Source organism: Phyllobates terribilis, unplaced genomic scaffold (assembly GCF_046119375.1).
Source record: "Phyllobates terribilis strain yellow unplaced genomic scaffold, ASM4611937v1 Scaffold_4__5_contigs__length_816908805, whole genome shotgun sequence".
NCBI lineage: Eukaryota > Metazoa > Chordata > Amphibia > Anura > Dendrobatidae > Phyllobates > Phyllobates terribilis.
Genome location: NW_027362764.1, coordinates 760,594,252 through 760,617,183, shown reverse-complemented (window position 1 = coordinate 760,617,183; position 22,932 = coordinate 760,594,252). Strand labels below are relative to the sequence as shown.

The 22,932-nt window shown below is 44.9% G+C and overlaps 1 protein-coding gene across 2 annotated transcripts in view; it reads left to right on the top strand.

Annotated features, from left to right (window-relative positions):
• The window catches only part of DNAAF11 (dynein axonemal assembly factor 11), a 97,454-nt gene that overhangs the window by 6,027 nt on the left and 68,495 nt on the right, over positions 1 to 22,932 (top strand). The window contains exons 3-5 of one of the 2 annotated variants that reach the window (XM_073679904.1): positions 4,967 to 5,044; positions 13,505 to 13,677; positions 19,958 to 20,130. In XM_073679904.1, the coding sequence (XP_073536005.1) occupies positions 4,967 to 5,044; positions 13,505 to 13,677; positions 19,958 to 20,130 (424 nt within the window). Of the gene's footprint in view, positions 1 to 4,966; positions 5,045 to 13,504; positions 13,678 to 19,957; positions 20,155 to 22,932 lie in introns of both variants that reach the window. The other variant, XM_073679903.1, reaches the window with a different exon arrangement.

The window sequence follows — 22,932 nt, the reverse complement described above, 5'->3', positions numbered from 1 at the left end:
ATGCGAGCTGTGGCAAGATGGTTTGCTGAGTCTGTCAGCGTAGTGTCCAGAGGCTGGAGGCGCTACCAGGAGACAGGCCAGTACACCAGGAGACGTGGAGGGGGCCGTAGGAGGGCAACAACCCAGCAGCAGGACCGCTACCTCCGCCTTTGTGCAAGGAGGAACAGGAGGAGCACTGCCAGAGCCCTGCAAAATGACCTCCAGAAGGCCACAAATGTGCATGTGTCTGCACAAACGGTTAGAAACCGACTCCATGAGGGTGGTATGAGGGCCCGACGTCCACAGATGGGGGTTGTGCTCACAGCCCAACACCGTGCAGGACGCTTGGCATTTGCCACAGAACACCAGGATTGGCAAAGTCGCCACTGGTGCCCTGTGCTCTTCACAGATGAAAGCAGGTTCACACTGAGCACATGTGACAGACGTGACAGAGTCTGGAGACGCCATGGAGAGCGATCTGCTGCCTGCAACATCCTTCAGCATGATCGGTTTGGCAGTGGGTCAGTAATGGTGTGGGGAGGCATTTCTTTGGAGGGCCGCACAGCCCTCCATGTGCTCACCAGAGGTAGCCTGACTGCCATTAGGTAACGAGATGAGATCCTCAGACCCCTTGTGAGACCATATGCTGGTGCGGTTGGCCCTGGGTCCCTCCTAATGCAGGACAATGCCAGACTTCATGTGGCTGGAGTGTGTCAGCAGTTCCTGCAAGATGAAGGCATTGAAGCTATGGACTGGCCCGCCCGTTCCCCAGACCTGAATCCGATTGAGCACATCTGGGACATCATGTCTCGCTCCATCCACCAACGTCACGTTGCACCACAGACTGTCCAGGAGTTGGCGGATGCTTTAGTCCAGGTCTGGGAGGAGATCCCACAGGAGACCATCCGCAACCTCATCAGGAGCATGCCCAGGCGTTGTAGGGAGGTCATACAGGCATGTGGAGGCCACACACAATACTCAGCCTCATCAGGAGCATGCCCAGGCGTTGTAGGGAGGCCATACAGGCACGTAGAGGCCACACACAATACTCAACCTCATCAGGAGCATGCCCAGGTGTTGTAGGGAGGTCATACAGGCACGTGGAGGCCACACACAATACTGAGACTCATCAGGAGCATGCCCAGGTGTTGTAGGGAGGCCATACAGGCACGTAGAGGCCACACACAATACTCAACCTCATCAGGAGCATGCCCAGGTGTTGTAGGGAGGCCATACAGGCACGTAGAGGCCACACACAATACTCAACCTCATCAGGAGCATGCCCAGGTGTTGTAGGGAGGCCATACAGGCACGTAGAGGCCACACACAATACTCAACCTCATGAGGAGCATGCCCAGGCGTTGTAGGGAGGCCATACAGGCACGTAGAGGCCACACACAATACTCAACCTCATCAGGAGCATGCCCAGGCGTTGTAGGGAGGCCATACAGGCACGTAGAGGCCACACACAATACTCAACCTCATCAGGAGCATGCCCAGGTGTTGTAGGGAGGCCATACAGGCACGTAGAGGCCACACACAATACTCAACCTCATCAGGAGCATGCCCAGGCGTTGTAGGGAGGTCATACAGGCACGTGGAGGCCACACACAATACTCAGCCTCATCAGGAGCATGCCCAGGCGTTGTAGGGAGGTCATACAGGCACGTGGAGGCCACACACAATAGTGATCCTCATCAGGAGCATGCCCAGGCGTTGTAGGGAGGTCATACAGGCACGGGGAGGCCACACACAATACTCAGCCTCATCAGGAGCATGCCCAGGTGTTGTAGGGAGGTCATACAGGCACGTGGAGGCCACACACAATACTGAGCCTCATCAGGAGCATGCCCAGGCGTTGTAGGGAGGTCATACAGGCACGTGGAGGCCACACACAATACTGAGCCTCATCAGGAGCATGCCCAGGTGTTGTAGGGAGGTCATACAGGCACGTGGAGGCCACACACAATACTCAGCCTCATCAGGAGCATGCCCAGGCGTTGTAGGGAGGTCATACAGGCACGTGGAGGCCACATACAATAGTGATCCTCATCAGGAGCATGCCCAGGCGTTGTAGGGAGGTCATACAGGCACGTGGAGGCCACACACAATACTCAGCCTCATCAGGAGCATGCCCAGGCGTTGTAGGGAGGTCATACAGGCACGTGGAGGCCACACACAATACTCAGCCTCATCAGGAGCATGCCCAGGCGTTGTAGGGAGGTCATACAGGCACGTGGAGGCCACACACAATACTGAGCCTCATCAGGAGCATGCCCAGGTGTTGTAGGGAGGTCATACAGGCACGTGGAGGCCACACACAATACTCAGCCTCATCAGGAGCATGCCCAGGCGTTGTAGGGAGGTCATACAGGCACGTGGAGGCCACACACAATAGTGATCCTCATCAGGAGCATGCCCAGGCGTTGTAGGGAGGTCATACAGGCACGTGGAGGCCACACACAATACTCAGCCTCATCAGGAGCATGCCCAGGTGTTGTAGGGAGGTCATACAGGCACGTGGAGGCCACACACAATACTCAGCCTCATCAGGAGCATGCCCAGGCGTTGTAGGGAGGTCATACAGGCACGTGGAGGCCACACACAATACTCAGCCTCATCAGGAGCATGCCCAGGCGTTGTGGGAGGTCATACAGGCACGTGGAGGCCACACACAATACTGAGCCTCATCAGGAGCATGCCCAGGTGTTGTAGGGAGGTCATACAGGCACGTGGAGGCCACACACAATACTCAGCCTCATCAGGAGCATGCCCAGGTGTTGTAGGGAGGTCATACAGGCACGTGGAGGCCACACACAATACTCAGCCTCATTTTGACTTGTTTTAAGGACATTACATCAAAGTTGGATCAGCCTGTAGTGTGTTTTTCCACTTTAATTTTGGGGGTGACTCCAAATCCAGGCCTCCATTGGTTAATAAATGTGATTTCCATTGATGATTTTTGTGTGATTTTGTTGTCAGCACATTCAACTTTGTACAGAACAAAGTATTCAATGAGAATATTTCATTCATTCAGATTTAGGACGTGTTATTTGAGTGTTCCCTTTATTTTTTGAGCAGTGTAGTATATAGTAAAGTGCTCTCAGCAGAGAAGTGGATACAGTTGTATCCAGTCTGCACAATGCTCTGTGACTTTCCTGACTGATACATTGTAGCAAACCAAGAGATTCTTAGCAGTAGTGACCACTACGCTATTGATTAGATAGTACCGGATTATTTATTTATTCTTTTCATTCAAAGGCAGCAAGTAGAGATCTAGAAACGGGTGAAGACTATAAACACATAGAAGACAATTCATCAAAGCTTTTTCTCCAGATTTCTGGTGAAAAAAAGCTTTGAAAAGTCGCAAGATTTTTGAGCAACTCTAGGTTGCAAAAACAAATGCAACTTTTGGAGCTTTCATGTCTCGAAAAAAGAAGTGTGTGGAGCTTGTGGAGCTTGGGTGGGGTGGTGGGGACCCCCGCTCATCAAATTCATGCAGAGGCTGGAGTATGATTTCCACAGGCCACTAAGAACCTCATCTGATTGGTTAAGAGGCAGCAATCAGGATCGTCTGGTAAAACATGCCCCCTCATCAAGACCCGCCATTCATGATGAATTGCCCCCAATGATCAGCTTGCACCCGAATTATGTTATAAAACTATTTGAAATGTTTCAAAACTTTTTTTGTAACTTCATAGCAGAGCAGAAATGTCGCAACTTTTGAAGTTTTTACGCCAGCGCTGGGCCGGCTATGCCAACATTGTGAAAAGTGGATATAGCTTAGCAGGAATGGCTTATACGAGGAATTTATGCCAAAAAATCCCAGTTGTTGTAGAGATTTGTCTACTGCTAGAACTCTGTGTGGCATTGACCTGGTCTCTATTCTGAGCTGCTGTTAACCTGCGATTTCTGAGGCTGGTGACTTGGATAAACTTATCCTCAGAAGCAGAGGTGACTCTTGGTCTTCCTTTCCTGGGGCGGTCCTCATGTGAGCCAGTTTCTTTGTAGCGCTTGATGGTTTTTGCAAATGCACTCGGGGACACTTTCAAAGTTTTCCGAATTTTTCGCACTGACTGATCTTCATTTCTTAAAGTAATGATGGCCACTCGTTTTTCTTTACTTAGCTGCTTTTTTATTGCCATAATACAAATTCTAACAGTCTATTCAGTAGGACTATCAGCTGTGTATCCTCCAGACTTCTGCACAACACAACTGATGGTCCCAACCCCATTTATAAGGCAAGAAATCCCACTTATTAAACCTGACAGGGCACACCTGTGAAGTGAAAACCATTTCCGGTGACTACCTCTTGAAGCTCATCAAGAGAATGCCAAGAGTGTGCAAAGCAGTCATCAAAGCAAAAGGTGGCTACTTTGAAGAACCTAGAATATAAGACATATTTTCAGTTGTTTCACACTTTTTTGTTAAGTATATAATTCCACATGTGTTAATTCATAGTTTTGATGCCTTCAGTGTGAATGTACAATTTTCATAGTCAGGAAAATACAGAAAAATCTTTAAATGAGAAGGTGTGTCCAAACTTTTGGTCTGTATTGTGTGTGTGTGTATGTATATATATATAAAATTTATTTACTTTAGGGTATTTGTATGAAAACAGTGAATCCAAGAATCACTTTAAGGCTATAGCCCCACTATCAGTATTCGGTCAGTATTCGTTCAGTATTTTTCTCAGGAGTGGGTGATAAATGCAGAATTGGTGACTAGTTTCTATTATACCTTTTCTCTGATTGTTCCTAGTCCTGAAAAAAACAACTGACTGAATACTGACCAAATACTGATAGTGGGGCCGTGGCCAAATAATCTAAAAATGTGATAACCATTTGGCCAATACATACAGAAAATGAGTTTTGTTCATTAAGGGGCGGAAGTGACATTATTTATTTCCTCTGTGCTTACCTCTTCCCTGCTTGTCCGTGTTCCTATAATCGCTGCTCCCGGCTAATCACTCGTTTTTGCATTGCAGAGAATGTCGGCCGACTGAAGAAACTGGAGTATCTGAATTTAGCCTTGAACAACATAGAAGAGATTGAAAATCTGGAAGGTAAATGTAGTCACCAAATGCATGTCCAAACTTTTAGTTACTGCACTCCTAATTGCCTGCGTCCCTTAGAGGAATTGTCCACTTTGGGTGAGGTGAGAAAAGAAAAAATGCATTAAAGCAAACACATGACGTATATGTAATTTCCACATCGGGTGTCGGTGTCTGGAGGGGGCTCTGGAGCTAAGCTCTCTCCATACAGGACGGCTGCCGGCTCTGGTTCTAGCAGCAGCGATAGGAGGTAGGTGTGATCGCTGCTGTTTAACCATATAGATGCTGCTGTCAGTCACTGACAGCGGGATGTGTATGTTTCTAAGCAGTGTGAGCATCTGTTCCTGCACCCATTGACCGGTGCCGATGAGTTTCTAAAGGCCCACATAATGGTGCACCTATAAAGCCCAGCTCCGGCTTCAATGGAAAATTGTCCATTTCCCCATATACTGCAATACCAGCGTATGTACATGGTACAAGCAAGCAAAGATTGCAGGTTCTAGTCCCATAAATAAAATAAAAAATATGCCAAAAGAAAAAAAAAATTTAAGTCATCCCCTTTTTCCAATCTGAAATTTAAAAATACTTATATTTGGTATGGTTGTATCCGTAAAATCGGATCGATCACAGTATAAATTTTATTTCACCGTAAAGATAAATGCAGAAAAAAGAAAAAAAAGTAGAAATGTCAGGACTGCTGTTTTTGAGTCACTTCCCCTTCAGGAAAAAAAATGCAATAAAAAAAGATGAAAGTGTTATATGCCTCAAAATGGTACAAATAAGCCCCTCACAGCTCCATCAATGGGAAAAATAAAAAGCTGCGGATCTAAGAAAATGCTGACACAAATCTAATTATTTTACACATTTTTTTAAAACCACTAAAATCTATACAAGTGTGATTTTGCTATAATCTTTCTGCCTTGGATAATCGTGTTATCAGTCATTTTTCTTTATCGCTTCATTGGGGGACACAGGACCATGGGTGTATGCTGCTGTCGCTAGGAGGTTGACACTAGGCAAAAAAAGGAAAAAGGCTCCTCCTCCGCAGTATACACCCACCTACAGGCACCATGCTCACCAGTTTAAGCTTAGAGTCTGTAGGAGGTAGACCTGGATCCGAACAGATCCAACCCTGTTGTGTTTTATTAATCCTTGTTCTTTATTTTTCAGATACAGCTCTTCAGGGTTAACAGGGAACACTGTGTCCCCTGTTATCCCCTTTCACAAGCGACCGAGAAAGCAGTGTGCCACCCCCCCACATCGCCCACTCTCGGACCCGCTGGGCAGGACCTATCCCCTGTCACCTCACGGTGTCTCAGGGTGATTCTTGGTGGCCAGTCCTTGCCTATTCCCCACCCCAGCCCCCTCCTCGGAGCGGCCTGGGAGGGAGACGGTGGTCACTGCGGTGACCTTCCCCCAGATTCTGGGATCGACACCGTCTCCTGCACTGTCCAGTACCGGTCAGTGCGGGAAGGAGGAAGAGCCAGGATCCCCCCTATCTATGGAGGCCCTCCTGTGACCGTCCTGAGAACGGGATCTCAATATCTGGTGCAGGTCCTAGAACACTTGCCTATGTTATCCACAGCCACCAGTGGTCCGAACGTTCCCGCGGACTATTCGCAGGCACCCCTGCCCCCTCCTCCCAAGGACAGACTGAGAGCACGTTCTCTGAAGCGGACTCACACAAGCTCATCTTCCAGCTCTCCAGACTCCAAAATGCTCCCTGCATCTCACACCTCTTCCCCAGAGGTCGATCCGGGATCTGACACGGCATCAGATTCTGACTCTGGATCTGACACGGACCAATATTCCAAGATTCAGGACATGGTTGACAGCCTTATATTGGCCGTCAATCAGACTCTGCATGTTAAAGAGGACGAGAGCCCTTCTCAGGATTACTCCTTTTCTTTCAAGAGAATTAAGTTCCCAGCTCGCACCTTTTCTAACCATATAGAATTTGACGGTGTCTTTCAGAAACTGGGAGCATCCAGAAAAGCGCTTCACTGGAAAGAAACAGACATGCTATACCCGTTTAACCACGACCTTGTCAGCAAATGGATGGAGCCCCCATCTGTGGATCCTCCTATCTCTCGTGTCTTGGCCAAGACGGTGCTGTCTCTACCAGACTTTACCTCCCTCAAGGACACTATGGATAGACAGGTTGAGGCCTTGGCTAAGTCAGCTTTCGAGGCTGCTGGCACCTCCCTGTGTCCGTCCTTTGCCTCAACTTGGGTATCAAAAGCAGTCTCCTTATGGGCCAAACAGCTTAGGCAGGGCATTCTAACGGGGGCTTCCCTGGATGATCTGGCTGACCTAGCGGATCAGATCACCCACGCAGGAAAATATCTGCTCATGGCATCCCTTGACACCGCTGCCTGTTCAGCCCGTGTCACTAGCCATATCATTGCTATCCATAGAATTCTTTGGCTGAAAGCTTGGAACGCCGACCCGGCCTCCTAAAAATCACTAGCTAATCTCCCTTTTCAAGGCTCCAGGCTGTTTGGGTCTAAGTTAGACCAGATCATTTATGATGCCACTGAGGGCAAGAGCACCTCCCTTCCCCAGCCCAGACCTAAACGCCCCTTTCCTAGGAGACATTCCCTTCAGTTCCGGTCCTTTCGTCAGTTCGCTCAACCAGGATCCTCCTCTCTACAGGACCGTACCCCAGCACGGCGAGAGAGACGTAAGCCTACATTTAGGCCCACTCCCAACTGGCGCGCAAAGGGTCGCTCTTCCAAGCCCTCTGGATCCCGATCACGATCCAACAGATTTTCCTCAGTTTGACGGGTCACTCCCACCTGGGACTTCTCCCAGTGTGGGCGGCCGTCTACTTCTGTTCCGAGACTCTTGGGTCTCGGCAATAGAAGATGCCTGGTTCAAGGAGATCGTGACCTCCGGCTACAAAATCGAATTCAACGCCATGCCAGGAACACGATTTCTCAGGTCCTGCCCCCCGCAACCATCTCTGCTTCCCGGTTTCCTTCAGGCCATTGCCTCCCTTCTGCGCTCAGGAGTCATAGTTCCAGTCCCCCTTCAGGAAAGGTTTTACGTTTTTTACTCCAATCTTTCCGTTGTTCCAAAAAAGGACGGCTCACTACGTCCAATCCTGGACCTCAAGCAACTAAACTGACAAGTACGCATCTGGCACTTCAGAATGGAGTCCCTCAGGTCGGTAATCGCCTCGATGGAAGCTGAGGAATATCTATGTTCAGTGGACATTCAGGACGTGTGTCTTCACATCCCAATCTGCGCACCACATCAGAAGTTCCTTCGATTTGCCTTCCAGAACGCACATTACCAGTTCACTTCCCTCCCCTTCGGGCTTGCCTCCGCCCCGAGGGTTTTCTCAAAGGTAATGGCGACGGTCATGGCCATTCTACGAGCCAGGGGGATTGTAATTATCCCCTACCTCAACGACCTATTAATCAAGGATTCCACATTCAGGGACTGTCTCCACAGTATCCAGATCGTCTTGAACACACTCTCTCGGTTAGGCTGGCTGATCAACACAGACAAATCCTCCCTGGTCCCATCTCAACGTCTAACCTTTCTAGGGATGCAGTTCGACACGACCCATGCCGGGGTCCTTCTCCCGAGGGAAAAGATAAACTCTCTCCGTCGGGGGATCCACCTTCTCTCTGACCCAAGTCCACACTCTCTTCGCCTAGGCATGAGTGTCTTGGGAAAAATGATGGCAGCTATGGAAGCAGTGCCGTTTTCCCAGTTCCATACCTGGCCTCTTCAACTGGCCCTTCTGTCGGCATGGGACAAGAATCCGTCATCTCTAGATCGACGCATCAGGTTACCTCTTAATGTGAGAAGTTCATTAACATGGTGCACTCACCCTTCTTCCTTCAGACCCGGGAGGTCATTCCTGCCGCTTCGATAGCAAGTGGTCACGACCGATGCCAGCCTCATCGTTTGGGGGGCAGCCTTCCTTCACCACACGGTGCAGGGCCGGAGGAGTCCCCACGAAGTCTCCCTACCGATCAATATTTTGAATATAAGGGCAATTTACCAGGCATTGCGTCACTGGCAGGATATTCTAGCAGAGTTCCTAGTCGAGTACAATCAGACAATGCCACGGCTGTGGCGTACATAAACCGTCAGGGAGGAACGCGCAGCAAGTCCGTCTTGAAAGAGGTTGCAAGAGTGCTAGTTTGGGCTGAGAACACAGTTCCGGCAATCTCAGCAGTGCACATTCCAGGGGTCGACAATTGGGCTTCCGACTTCCTCAGTCGGCAGGACCTTGCCTCAGGAGAATGGTCTCTCCATCCCGAGGTGTTCCATCAGATTTGCTTACGATGGGGCACGCCGGACGTCGACCTCATGGCGTCTCGGTTAAACCACAAGGTTCCATCCTTTGTAGCCCGGTCCCGCGATCCCCTTGCGATCGCTCAAGACATGCTAGTCATATCATGGTCTCAGTTCCAGCTGCCCTATCTCTTTCCCCCTCTACCATTGATCCCTCGAGTCGTCATAAAGATCAAGACAGAAGGAGTACTGGTAATTCTAGTAGCCCCGGATTGGCCCAGACGCGTCTGGTACGCAGATCTAGTAAACCTGCTCGTCGACTCCCCCTGGAGACTACCGGACCGTCCGGCCTATTCTTCATCAGAGTTCTCGTTCTCTGAATTTAATGGCATGGCCGTTGAGGCCGCAGTGTTGAGGAAGGCGGGTTTTGCTGACAACGTCATCCAGACCCTAATTAGCGCCAGAAAATCAGCTAGATCCCATGTCCTTTTCGTTACCGGCCATTTTGGCCTTTCTTCAGTCTGGCCTGGAAGAGGGACTCTCTCTAAGCACTCTCAAAGGCCAAGTTTCGGCCTTGTCCATTCTATTCCAACGTAACTTGGCTTCCCGTCCTCAGGTCAAGACGTTTCTACAAGGGGTGGCTCACCTGGCGCCGGCCATTTTGGCCTTTCTTCAGTCTGGCCTGGAAGAGGGACTCTCTCTAAGCACTCTCAAAGGCCAAGTTTCGGCCTTGTCCATTCTATTCCAACGTAACTTGGCTTCCCGTCCTCAGGTCAAGACGTTTCTACAAGGGGTGGCTCACCTGGCGCCGCCTTATCGCCCCCCGGTGGATCCATGGGACCTTAGTATGGTCCTAAGCGTCCTCCAACAGCCCCCTTTTGAACCCATTCAGGACATCTCAGCCTCTCTTCTCTCCTGGAAGGTGGCTTTTCTGGTGACTGTTACCTCTATTAGGAGGGTTGCAGAGCTCGCAGCCCTCTCATGTCGGTCGCCGTTTCTGGTCTTCCATCAAGACAAGGTAGTGCTCAGGCCAGTGCCTTCCTTTTTGCTGAAAGTAGTCTCCTCTTTCCACATCAATGAGGACATTGTTTTGCCTTCTTTCTGCCCGGCCCCAGTGCATCCACGGGCGAAATCCCTGCACAAACTGGATCTGGTCAGAGCTCTACGTGTGTACCTTTCTAGAACTGCCTCCCTTCGGCGTTCAGACGCCCTGTTTGTCATCCCTGAGGGGCGTCACAAGGGTCTCCCTGCTTCCAAGTCAACCATCGCCTGTTGGATACGTTCGACCATTTTGGAAGCATATCGCATCTCGGACAAACCTCCCCCTCCGGGGGTAAGGGCTCACTCCACCCGGGCGGTGGGGGCCTCTTGGGCTGTTCGCCATCAGGCTTCAGCTTCACAGATCTGCAAGGCAGCAACCTGGTCTTCACTCCACACCTTTTCAGTGATTTACAAGGTCCACACTTATTCCTCGGCTGATGCCAGTCTTGGACGGAAGGTTCTGCAGACGGTGGCTGCCCGCCGTCAGACCTAGTCTGTGACTATCTTTTGTTCTCCCAACCAGAGGATTGCTTTAGGACGTCGCATGGTCCTGTGTCCCCCAATGAAGCGATAAAAAAAGAGGGATTTTTGGTACTCACCGTAAAATCTCTTTCTTGGAGCCTTCATTGGGGGACACAGCACCCTCCCTGATTTTGGGCATATGTCCAGTTGGCCCTGTTGGGCATCTAATTTAGTTTCACGGTTGTGCCCCGTTGGGCATTACATAGTTAATTATTTTATGTTTCTCCTACTGCTTTAGCCACTAACTGGTGAGTGTAACGGGTCTGGGAGGTGGAACCACAGAGCAACTATACAAAGGGGCAGTCCTTGTAAGGAAGCGGGTGACACCCAGGGAAGGCAGGCAGACTGTCACGGCTAGTGACGGGGAAAGTCTCTGGGTAAGAGGGCAGGAGGTCACGGCAAGTGACGGGGACAGTCTCTGGGTAAGAGGGCAGGAGGTCACGGCAAGTGACGGGGACAGTCTCTGGACAAGCGGGTGGTCACAGCAAGTGACGGCTGAACCTCCAGGTAGGCAAGCAGGCAGGTAGCAGGTGGACGCTCCCAGGTGAGCGGGCGAGAGTCTCTGGACAAGTGGGTGGTCACAGCAAGTGACGGCAGAGCCTCCAGGTAGGCTAACAGGCAGGTAACAGGTGAGCGCTCCCAGGTGAGCGGGCAAGAGACACTGGACGGGCAGGTGGTCACAGCACGTGACGGCAGAGCCTCCAGGTAGACTAGCAGGCAGGTAGCAGGTGAGCACTCCCAGGTGAGCGGGCAGACGGATCCATAGACAGACTGGCAGGGCTGGTAGGCAGACTGTCGGACCGCAGGAATAACAGCAGATAGACACGAGTCAGGCAGGTATCAGACAGGAAACTGGCAGGTAGCTGGCAGGTAACTGGAAACGGGACCTGAGGGCTGAAGCAGAGTGATGAACTATGCTACAACATTGCTCGGGCACCTCCATTTTGGAGGAGGTGCCTTATATATGGAGAGATCCTCCGGCCATTGGCCGGGGACTCCTTAGGACGGCGCGCGCGGCCCCTTTAAGAGAGGGGGCGCGCGCGCGCGCCCTAAGCACAGTGACCGGGGAGGAGCGCGCGCTGCCAGCAGAGCGGGAGGAAGACGCCGGGCACGGAGCGGAGAGGTGAGGAGAACAGCGGACGCCGACGCTACAGTGAGCATGGTGCCTGTAGGCTGGTGTATACTGCGGAGGAGGAGCGATTTCTTTTTTTTTTTGCCTAGTGTCAACCTCCTAGCGACAACAGCATACACCCATGGTCCATGGTCCTGTGTCCCCCAATGAAGGCTCCAAGAAAGAGATTTTACGATGAGTACCAAAAATCCCTCTTTATTGCACAGCGCCATGCTGATATTCCTGTGCCGCCCTGCCACAAGCTGCTATTTGCAGTATATATAGGGTAAGTCATGAGATGATCGCAGATTGAAGTCCCCTATGGGGACTAAACATAAGATAATATTTTTTCGAACTTTTTATTTTATTTTAACAAATTTAAAAAAATAACTTGAATCACCTCCCTTCCCTCTTTGAAAATATAGACCTTTTGTGCGTCCTTAAAAGTCTGATTTATTAAAGCATAAAATCAATTAAAGCATTTGGTAAGAGTTGTAAAGGTAAAACAAGAGTTTGCCAGAATTGCCTTTTTTTAGTCAGTTAACCAAACCAAAAACAAGCTCAAATGATCGAAAAATAAAAAAGTTATGGATCTCCGAAAATGGTGACATAAACCAAAAATTAATTTTTATTATTTTTTTTTTTTCAAATCTTTGATTTATTTTTTTTTATCACTTAAAAAAAAATAAAAATATTCAAGTATTGCTGTACTTGCCCTGATCTGGAGAATCTTGTTTCCAGGTCATTGTTACCGCACAATAAGCACCGTAAAAACAAAACCTTAAAAGCAAATGGTGGAATAGTTTTCTTTTTTTTTTTCTACCATTTAACCCCACTTCATTTTTTTTTTGTCTCCGTTTTTAAGCACATTATATAGTAAAAAAAACAACTCGTCCTGCAATAAAAAATAGCCCTCATACACCCACGTTGCTGGAAAAAAAAAAAAAGTTGTGGCTCTTGAAAATAAGTAGGAAAAAAATGAAGGCAAAAAATGAAAAATAGCTCCAATGGGAAAGGGGTATTCCCATTTCCAAGATCCTATCCCAATATGTACCTCCAATTAGAAATGTAGTATAGTTCTTCTGATTAACTATGTCATTCACCCCTTGTGTACAGCATTGCAGTAGCTTAGGTATCCATGGTTACGACCATTAACAACTAACTGTCACTAGATGAGTGTTCGTAACCATAGATACCTAAGCTATTGCAATGCCCTGCACATGGGGTAAGTGACATAGCTAAGCAGAAGAACTATACCGCATTTTTAATTGAAGGTATTTGGTAATATTATTATTTTTACACCTACTACTTATTGGGATAGGATCTTGGAAATGGGAATACCCCTTTAAACACAATGTACGCCATAGTCCTGCTACTGAGTATTGAGCCGCTGGGGCAGAGCTGGCCCAGATGCCCATCACAGCCTATTTCCCCTGCAGAGGGTACTGTAGGGCAAGTGTATAGCGCCCCCTCAGCGATATCGACAGTATCACGTACGTGTGTGATTTTCGGGCGTATGTAACCAGTGTCTTCCTGCCCTCCAGGGTGTGAGTCTCTACAGAAGCTTGATCTGACTGTGAATTTTGTGGGGAAAGTGTCCAGTGTCCAAAGCCTTAAACACAACATTCACCTCCGAGAGCTTTACATGGTGGGAAACCCCTGCACACAGTTTGAAGGCTACCGGAAATACGTGGTGGCTACGCTCCCGCAGCTGAAGGTACCGTACTGGTAAATGTGCACGTGAGTAAAGGGGTTGTCCAGGTAGGCTTGACACTCTACTTCTGGGTGGTGGCAGTGTGCAATGTGTGCGCTCTGTCGATTCTGCGGTATTGCCGGTGCGAGCGGTCACATAACTGCATGTATGCAGCAGTCCCAAGCTGACTATACAGGCTTGGCTTCTCCCTATTCAGTTGTATTGAGAGAGAGAGAAGCCGTCGGTAGTATGCAAAGCACATACATACGATCACGTGAGCGCCATACCGGGGAATGGAGGCCAAAGCGCACATCCCACACTGTCACGATCCAGAAGTCTGGAGTCACAGAGAGGGATTGCAGGCTCGCTCTCAAAGCTGGACAACCCTTTTAATGTCAGCTTATGTATGGCTGTGCGGGTGCTACAGAACAGCCACTCTCCAGAGCTAGCGAAGGGTCATAGTAACATCAGCATGTCACCTACAGTCACCTGGGCATGCACTGATGTTATTGGGCACCACAGAAATTACACCAGTCCGGAAAGGAGCATTACTGCATCATAGAAAATGATTGATATAGCAATAGATTCTCATGAAAGATACTGAAAACATTGTGCACGTGACAGAGAGCTGTTTATTACCACAATGTCCTGGGCGTTATGATTGAAATGCAAAAATACACTACTGAGATCATATTATAGTAGTTATATTCTTGTACATAGGCGACAGTATTATAGTAGTTATATTCTTGTACATATGAGCAGTATTATAGTAGTTATATTCTTGTACATAGGAGCAGTATTATAGTAGTTATATTCTTGTACATAGGGGCAGTATTATAGTAGTTATATTACTGTACATAGGGGCAGTATTATAGTAGTTATATTCTTGTACATAGGCGACAGTATTATAGTAGTTATATTCTTGTACATATGAGCAGTATTATAGTAGTTATATTCTTGTACATAGGAGCAGTATTATAGTAGTTATATTCTTGTACATAGGGGCAGTATTATAGTAGTTATATTCTTGTACATATGAGCAGTATTATAGTAGTTATATTCTTGTACATAGGAGCAGTATTATAGTAGTTATATTCTTGTACATAGGAGCAGTATTATAGTAGTTATATTCTTGTACATAGGGGCAGTATTATAGTAGTTATATTACTGTACATAGGGGCAGTATTATAGTAGTTATATTCTTGTACATAGGCGACAGTATTATAGTAGTTATATTCTTGTACATATGAGCAGTATTATAGTAGTTATATTCTTGTACATAGGAGCAGTATTATAGTAGTTATATTCTTGTACATAGGGGCAGTATTATAGTAGTTATATTCTTGTACATATGAGCAGTATTATAGTAGTTATATTCTTGTACATAGGAGCAGTATTATAGTAGTTATATTCTTGTACATAGGGGCAGTATTATAGTAGTTATATTCTTGTACATAGGAGCAGTATTATAGTAGTTATATTCTTGTACATAGGAGCAGTATTATAGTAGTTATATTCTTGTACATAGGAGCAGTATTATAGTAGTTATATTCTTGTACATAGTGTGCAGTATTATAGTAGTTATATTCTTGTACATAGGAGCAGTATTATAGTAGTTATATTCTTGTACATAGGAGCAGTATTATAGTAGTTATATTCTTCTACATAGGCGACAGTATTATAGTAGTTATATTATTGTACATAGGAGGCAGTATTATAGTAGTTATATTCTTGTACATAGGGGCAGTATTATAGTAGTTATATTCTTGTACATAGGAGCAGTATTATAGTAGTGATATTCTTGTACATAGGAGCAGTATTATAGTAGTGATATTCTTGTACATAGTGTGCAGTATTATAGTAGTTATATTCTTGTACATAGTGTGCAGTATTATAGTAGTTATATTCTTGTACATAGGAGCAGTATTATAGTAGTTATATTCTTGTACATAGGAGCAGTATTATAGTAGTTATATTCTTGTACATAGGCGACAGTATTATAGTAGTTATATTCTTGTACATAGAGGCAGCATTATAGTAGTTATATTCTTGTACATAGGAGCAGTATTATAGTAGTTATATTCTTGCACATAGGAGCAGTATTATAGTAGTTATATTCTTGTACATAGGCGACAGTATTATAGTAGTTATATTCTTGTATATAGGGGCAGTATTATAGTAGTTATATTCTTGTACATAGGAGCAGTATTATAGTAGTTATATTCTTGTACATAGGAGCAGTATTATAGTAGATATATTCTTGTACATAGGAGCAGTATTATAGTAGATATATTCTTGTACATAGGGGGCAGTATTATAGTAGCTATATTCTTGTACATAGGAGCAGTATTATAGTAGTTATATTCTTGTACATAGGAGCAGTATTATAGTAGTTATATTCTTGCACATAGGAGCAGTATTATAGTAGTTATATTCTTGTACATAGGCGACAGTATTATAGTAGATATATTCTTGTACATAGGGGACAGTATTATAGTAGTTATATTCTTGTACATAGGTCAGTATTATAGTAGTTATATTCTTGTACATAGGAGCAGTATTATAGTAGATATATTCTTGTACATAGGCGACAGTATTATAGTAGTTATATTCTTGTACACAGGGGCAGTATTATAGTAGATATATTCTTGTACATAGGAGCAGTATTATAGTAGTTATATTCTTGTACATAGGGGGCAGTATTATAGTAGCTATATTCTTGTACATAGGAGCAGTATTATAGTAGTTATATTCTTGTACATAGGGGGCAGTATTATAGTAGCTATATTCTTGTACATAGGAGCAGTATTATAGTAGTTATATTCCTGTACATAGGAGGCAGTATTATAGTAGTTATATTCTTGTACATAGGAGCAGTATTATAGTAGTTATATTCTTGTACATAGGGGCAGTATTATAGTAGATATATTCTTGTACATAGGGAGCAATATTATAGTAGTTATATTCTTGTACATATGGGTAGTATTATAGTAGTTATATTCTTGTACATAGGGGCAGTATTATAGTAGTTATATTCTTGGACATAGGAGCAGTATTATAGTAGTTATATTCTTGTACATAGGAGCAGTATTATAGTAGTTATATTCTTGTACATAGGAGCAGTATTATAGCAGTTATATTCTTGTACATAGGGTGCAGTATTATAGTAGTTATATTCTTGTACATAGGGGCAGTATTATAGTAGATATATTCTTGTACATAGGAGCAGTATTATAGTAGTTATATTCTTGTACATAGGGTGCAGTATTATAGTAGTTATATTCTTGTACATAGGGGACAGTATTATAGTAGTTATATTCCTGTACATAGGAACAGTATTATAGTAGTTATATTCTTGTACATAGGAGCAGTATTATAGTAGTTATTTTCTTGTACATAGGAGCAGTATTATAGTAGTTATATTCTTGTACATAGGGAGCAGTATTATAGTAGTTATATTCTTGTACATAGGAGCAGTATTATAGTAGCTATATTCTTGTACATAGGGGGCAGTATTATAGTAGTTATATTCTTGTATATAGGAGCAGTATTATAGTAGTTATATTCTTGTACATAGCTGCAGTATTATAGCAGTTATATTCTTGTACATAGGAGCAGTATTATAGTAGTTATATTCTTGTACATAAGGGCAGTATTATAGTAGTTATATTTTTGTACATAGGGGCAGTATTATAGTAGTTATATTCTTGTGTATAGGGGGCAGTATTATAGTAGTTATATTCTTGTACATAGGAGCAGTATTATAGTAGTTATATTCTTGTACATAGGAGCAGTATTATAGTAGTTATCTTCTTGTACATAGGGGCAGTATTATAGTAGTTATATTCTTGTACATAGGAGCAGTATTATAGTAGCTATATTCTTGTACATAGGGGGCAGTATTATAGTAGTTATATTCTTGTATATAGGAGCAGTATTATAGTAGTTATATTCTTGTACATAGCTGCAGTATTATAGCAGTTATATTCTTGTACATAGGAGCAGTACTATAGTAGTTATATTCTTGTACATAAGGGCAGTATTATAGTAGTTATATTTTTGTACATAGGGGCAGTATTATAGTAGTTATATTCTTGTATATAGGGGGCAGTATTATAGTAGTTATATTCTTGTACATAGGAGCAGTATTATAGTAGTTATATTCTTGTACATAGGAGCAGTATTATAGTAGTTATCTTCTTGTACATAGGGGCAGTATTATAGTAGTTATATTCTTGTACATAGGAGCAGTATTATAGTAGTTATATTCTTGTACATAGGGGGCAGTATTATAGTAGTTATATTCTTGTACATAGGAGCAGTATTATAGTAGTTATATTCTTGTACATAGGAGCAGTATTATAGTAGTTATCTTCTTGTACATAGGGGCAGTATTATAGTAGTTATATTTTTGTACATAGGGGCAGTATTATAGTAGTTATATTCTTGTACATAGGGGGCAGTATTATAGTAGTTATATTCTTGTACATAGGGGGCAGTATTATAGTAGTTATATTCTTGTACATAGGAGGCAGTATTATAGTAGTTATATTCTTGTACATAGGGGGCAGTATTATAGTAGTTATATTCTTGTACATAGGAGCAGTATTATAGTAGTTATATTCTTGTACATAGGAGCAGTATTATAATAGTTATATTCTTGTACACAGGAGCAGTATTATAGTAGTTATATTCTTGTACATAGGGGCAGTATTATAGTAGTTATATTCTTGTACATAGGAGCAGTATTATAGTAGTTATATTCTTGTACATAGGAGGCAGTATTATAGTAGTTATATTCTTGTACATAGGGGCAGTATTATAGTAGTTATATTCTTGTACATAGGAGCAGTATTATAGTAGTTATATTCTTGTACATAGGGGGCAGTATTATAGTAGTTATATTCTTGGACATAGGAGCAGTATTATAGTAGTTATATTCTTGTACATAGGAGCAGTATTATAGTAGTTATATTCTTGTACATAGGGGCAGTATTATAGTAGTTATATTCTTGTATATAGGGGCAGTATTATAGTAGTTATATTCTTGTACATAGGAGCAGTATTATAGTAGTTATATTCTTGTATATAGGGGCAGTATTATAGTAGTTATATTCTTGTACATAGGAGCAGTGTTATAGTAGTTATATTCTTGTACATAGGGGCAGTATTATAGTAGTTATCTTCTTGTACATAGGGGGCAGTATTATAGTAGTTATATTCTTGTACACAGGAGCAGTATTATAGTAGTTATATTCTTGTACATAGGGGCAGTATTATAGTAGTTATATTCTTGTACATAGGGGGCAGTATTATAGTAGTTATCTTCTTGTACATAGGGGGCAGTATTATAGTAGTTATATTCTTGTACATAGGGGGTAGTATTATAGTAGTTATATTCTTGTACATAGGGACAGTATTATAATAGTTATATTCTTGTACATAGGAGCAGTATTATAGTAGTTATATTCTTGTACATAGGGGCAGTATTATAGTAGTTATATTCTTGTACATAGGAGCAGTATTATAGTAGTTATATTCTTGTACATAGGGGCAGTATTATAGTAGTTATATTCTTGTACATAGGGGGCAGTATTATAGTAGTTATCTTCTTGTACATAGGGGGCAGTATTATAGTAGTTATATTCTTGTACATAGGGACAGTATTATAGTAGTTATATTCTTGTACATAGGAGCAGTATTATAGTAGTTATATTCTTGTACATAGGGACAGTATTATAGTAGTTATCTTCTTGTACATAGGGGCAGTATTATAGTAGTTATCTTCTTGTACATAGGGGCAGTATTATAGTAGTTATATTCTTGTACATAGGGACAGTATTATAGTAGTTATATTCTTGTACATAGGAGCATTATTATAGTAGTTATATTCTTGTACATAGGGGACAGTATTATAGTAGTTATATTCTTGTACATAGGGACAGTATTATAGTAGTTATCTTCTTGTACATAGGGGGCAGTATTATAGTAGTTATATTCTATTTCTTCTGATTGATGTACTACGAATACTGGTGACATTTTAGTGCTGCTCTCCCTCATCTCTGAGAATTGCCTATTGCGGACCTGTTACGTGGATTTATGACCTGTATATATTTATCACCTGTATACTACATGTTGGCGGTGTTTCGGTGTTTCTTGAATAGTTATATCCGTGGAGGTCAGAGTTCAGGACCCGTCACGTCTTGTTAATATTACACTGCAGATGTCATTCCTGCTGTGATTATATTTGCTTCTCTCCTTGCACTTACGGGAGCTGAGCCTGTGACATTGTTTTTTCTTGAAGTGGTTGGATGGGAAGGAGATCGAGCGCTCTGAGCGGATCCAGGCCCTGCAGGATTACCACAAAGTGCAGCAGCAAATTAAAGAAGAAGAGGAGTCTTATCTGCTGAAGAGAGCGCGGGAGCGGCAGGAGGCCCCGAGCCAAACCTGCTCACAACAGAGCGAAGATGGCCACCGGTACACTGGCATCAGCGGCACATTGTACGTGCCGTGTCCTGTCTGGGAGGGTAGATCGTACCTGTCTGCTGCCCGAGGCATAGAGGAAAATGTATCCCACCAATAAAATGAAGATGAGCCAGAGGGTTCACGTAGTGCAGACCCTCTGAAGACATAATCACAAGGTGCTGATGAATTGCGATGGCAGCCAGGGACCTCCTGAGACCCCCATGGCCACCATATGGTACTCCTGTGAAGCCTAGTCACGGGCTGGGCTTCATCGGGTACTGTGATTTTTTTGCTACATACTACAGTACAGGATGTATAACGAGATCAGACAATCGCAGGTTAAAGTCTCCTATGGGGACGAAAAAATAGGTTAAAAAAAATGTTAAATATATAAAAATTTTATTGAAAATAAATTATAGACATTTTGCGGATCCTTAACCCCTTCACGACATCCACCGTACATGTACGGCAAAAGTCAGAGGCGGGTGTATGGAGCGCGAGGACCTGCCTCTAACAATCGCGGGTGAAGCAGAGCTCCGTCCAATATTGTTAACCTGTTAAATGCTGCTGACAAACTCTGACAGCGGCATTAACAGTGCTCTGGCATGGGGGGGGGCGCATCATTTTAAGCGCCCATCAGCACGCCTGTGACGTGATCACGGGCTGCCGACAGTTTGCTAAGACAGCAGGGGGTCTGTTGAAGACCTCCATCCCATTAATTATGGAGCTCCCTTGCCGGGGGGAATAAAGTTGATTTTCACCCTGCAGCAGGGCTCTAAATGCGGGAGGCCAGGCAGGTTTAGATCCCATATCTGCAGGTTAATTGCATTTTTTTCACGTGACAGGTTCCCTTTAAAGAACACCAAAGACATCCCTGTGTCACTCTCCACCCTTGAGCCCAGCCCAAATCCCGTACCCCACGGTATCAGGGAACCCCAGTCTTGTATAGTCTAATCCTGTGTCCGGCTCCCTATGTATAGTAGGAGACATTGCAGGGAGTATGACTGCCGGATCTGACTACGCGGGGTTTGCTTGTTGTCTGTTACCACGGGAACGCATTGGTCTGCAGAGAAGCTGGAGTTACAAGGGACATTTTTAATGGGAACTGTTTGCAAAGTTGCTTCATTTTTTATTGTAGATATATCAAAGTGCTAAAAAAAAAAAGTTGGGTTGGAAAGACGAATGTGGCCTGTACAGCATATTCTACCAAAATAATGACTTTCTCAACCCTCATGCCCCAGGAAAACAATGGAGAAGTTTGTTGAGCTGCAGTCGGAGACTTCCCAAATCTCCGCCGCATTTCTAATCTCTCGAGGCCCCATCACCTTATTATTCGGCTAATTGCTTCTTAGGACGAGGACCATTTTGCTTGGCTGCTTCTCCAGCTCTTAGGAGACACGACAGACGTTGTATCACTGGGGAAATGGATCGTCTTAAGTCAGGCTCATTCGTCTTCTTAGAGATCGTCTGCTTGGCAAGAGTTGTGAGAAGAATTACGTGTCGGCAACTTGCCGCAGATCTCACTTCTGCTCGTCATAAGGCTTTATCAACCAATGTTTATGGCTTGGAAAGGACCCAAACGCGTTCTGCTGCAGACTCCTGTGCAATGGTATCTTGCCATATGGCGGAATAAACCGGAGCTGTGTTAGGGCGCAACACGAGAGTGCCAGGAGACTTCTACATACCGTTCTGGGGGGATGATGTGGCTGGCATGGGTACTGTCACCATTAGGAGAGCACGTGGCGGTCAGCGTGTAGGGCGGGCAGCTGGCACCAATGGGGAGGTTATGACCGGCACTGACATCAGGCCATGTTTCCCAACATTGGCTCAGAAGAATATAGAGGCTGGTGTTATTAGCATACACCTACATGAGGGCTTTACGGACTGGCACTGACATGGTGGCTCTGTGCTTCAGGCACTATTATGGGGGTGCTGTGGAGCTACCACTGTAATGGGGGCTCTGCAGTTTGCACTGTTATGGGGGACTCAGCAACTTGACTTGTTATGTGAACTCTGCGGGGCTAAGACTGTAATGGGGGCTCTGTGCAGCAGGGTCTGATATTAGGCCTATATGCAGTAGGAACTAATATGAAGGCTGTGTGCATCCGCACTAATATGGGGGTTGTGGGCACCTGCACTAGGATGGATGTTGTGTGCAGCAGGCACTGATATGATGGCTCTGTTGGGCTAGGAGTGTATTGTGGGTTCTGTGGGGCTAGTACTGATATAAGGGTTTCGTGAAGCAAGCACTGTTATGGAGACTTTGTGGGGCTAGAAGTGTTATGGGGGCTCTGTGCCGCAGGCTCTGTTATGGGGGCTTTGTGCCACAGGCTCTGTAATAGGGGCTTTGTGTCGTCAGCACTGTTATGGGAGCTCTGTGTGGTCAGCACTGTTATGGTGGCTCTGTGTGGTCAGCACTGTTATGGGGGCTCTGTGTGGTCAGCTTTGTTATGGTGGCTCTGTGTGGTCAGCATTGTTATGGGGGCTCTGTGTGGTCAGCACTGTTATGGGGGCTCTGTGTGGTCAGCTTTGTTATGGTGGCTCTGTGTGGTCAGCATTGTTATGGGAGCTCTGTGTGGTCAGCACTGTTATGGGAGCTCTGTGTGGTCAGCACTGTTATGGGGGCTCTGTGTGGTCAGCACTGTTATGGGGGCTCTGTGTGGTCAGCACTGTTATGGGGGCTCTGTGTGGTCAGCACTGTTATGGGAGCTCTGTGTGGTCAGCACTGTTATGGGGGCTCCGTGTGGTCAGCACTGTTATGGGAGCTCCCTGTGGTCAGCACTGTTATGGTGGCTCTGTGTGGTCAGCACTGTT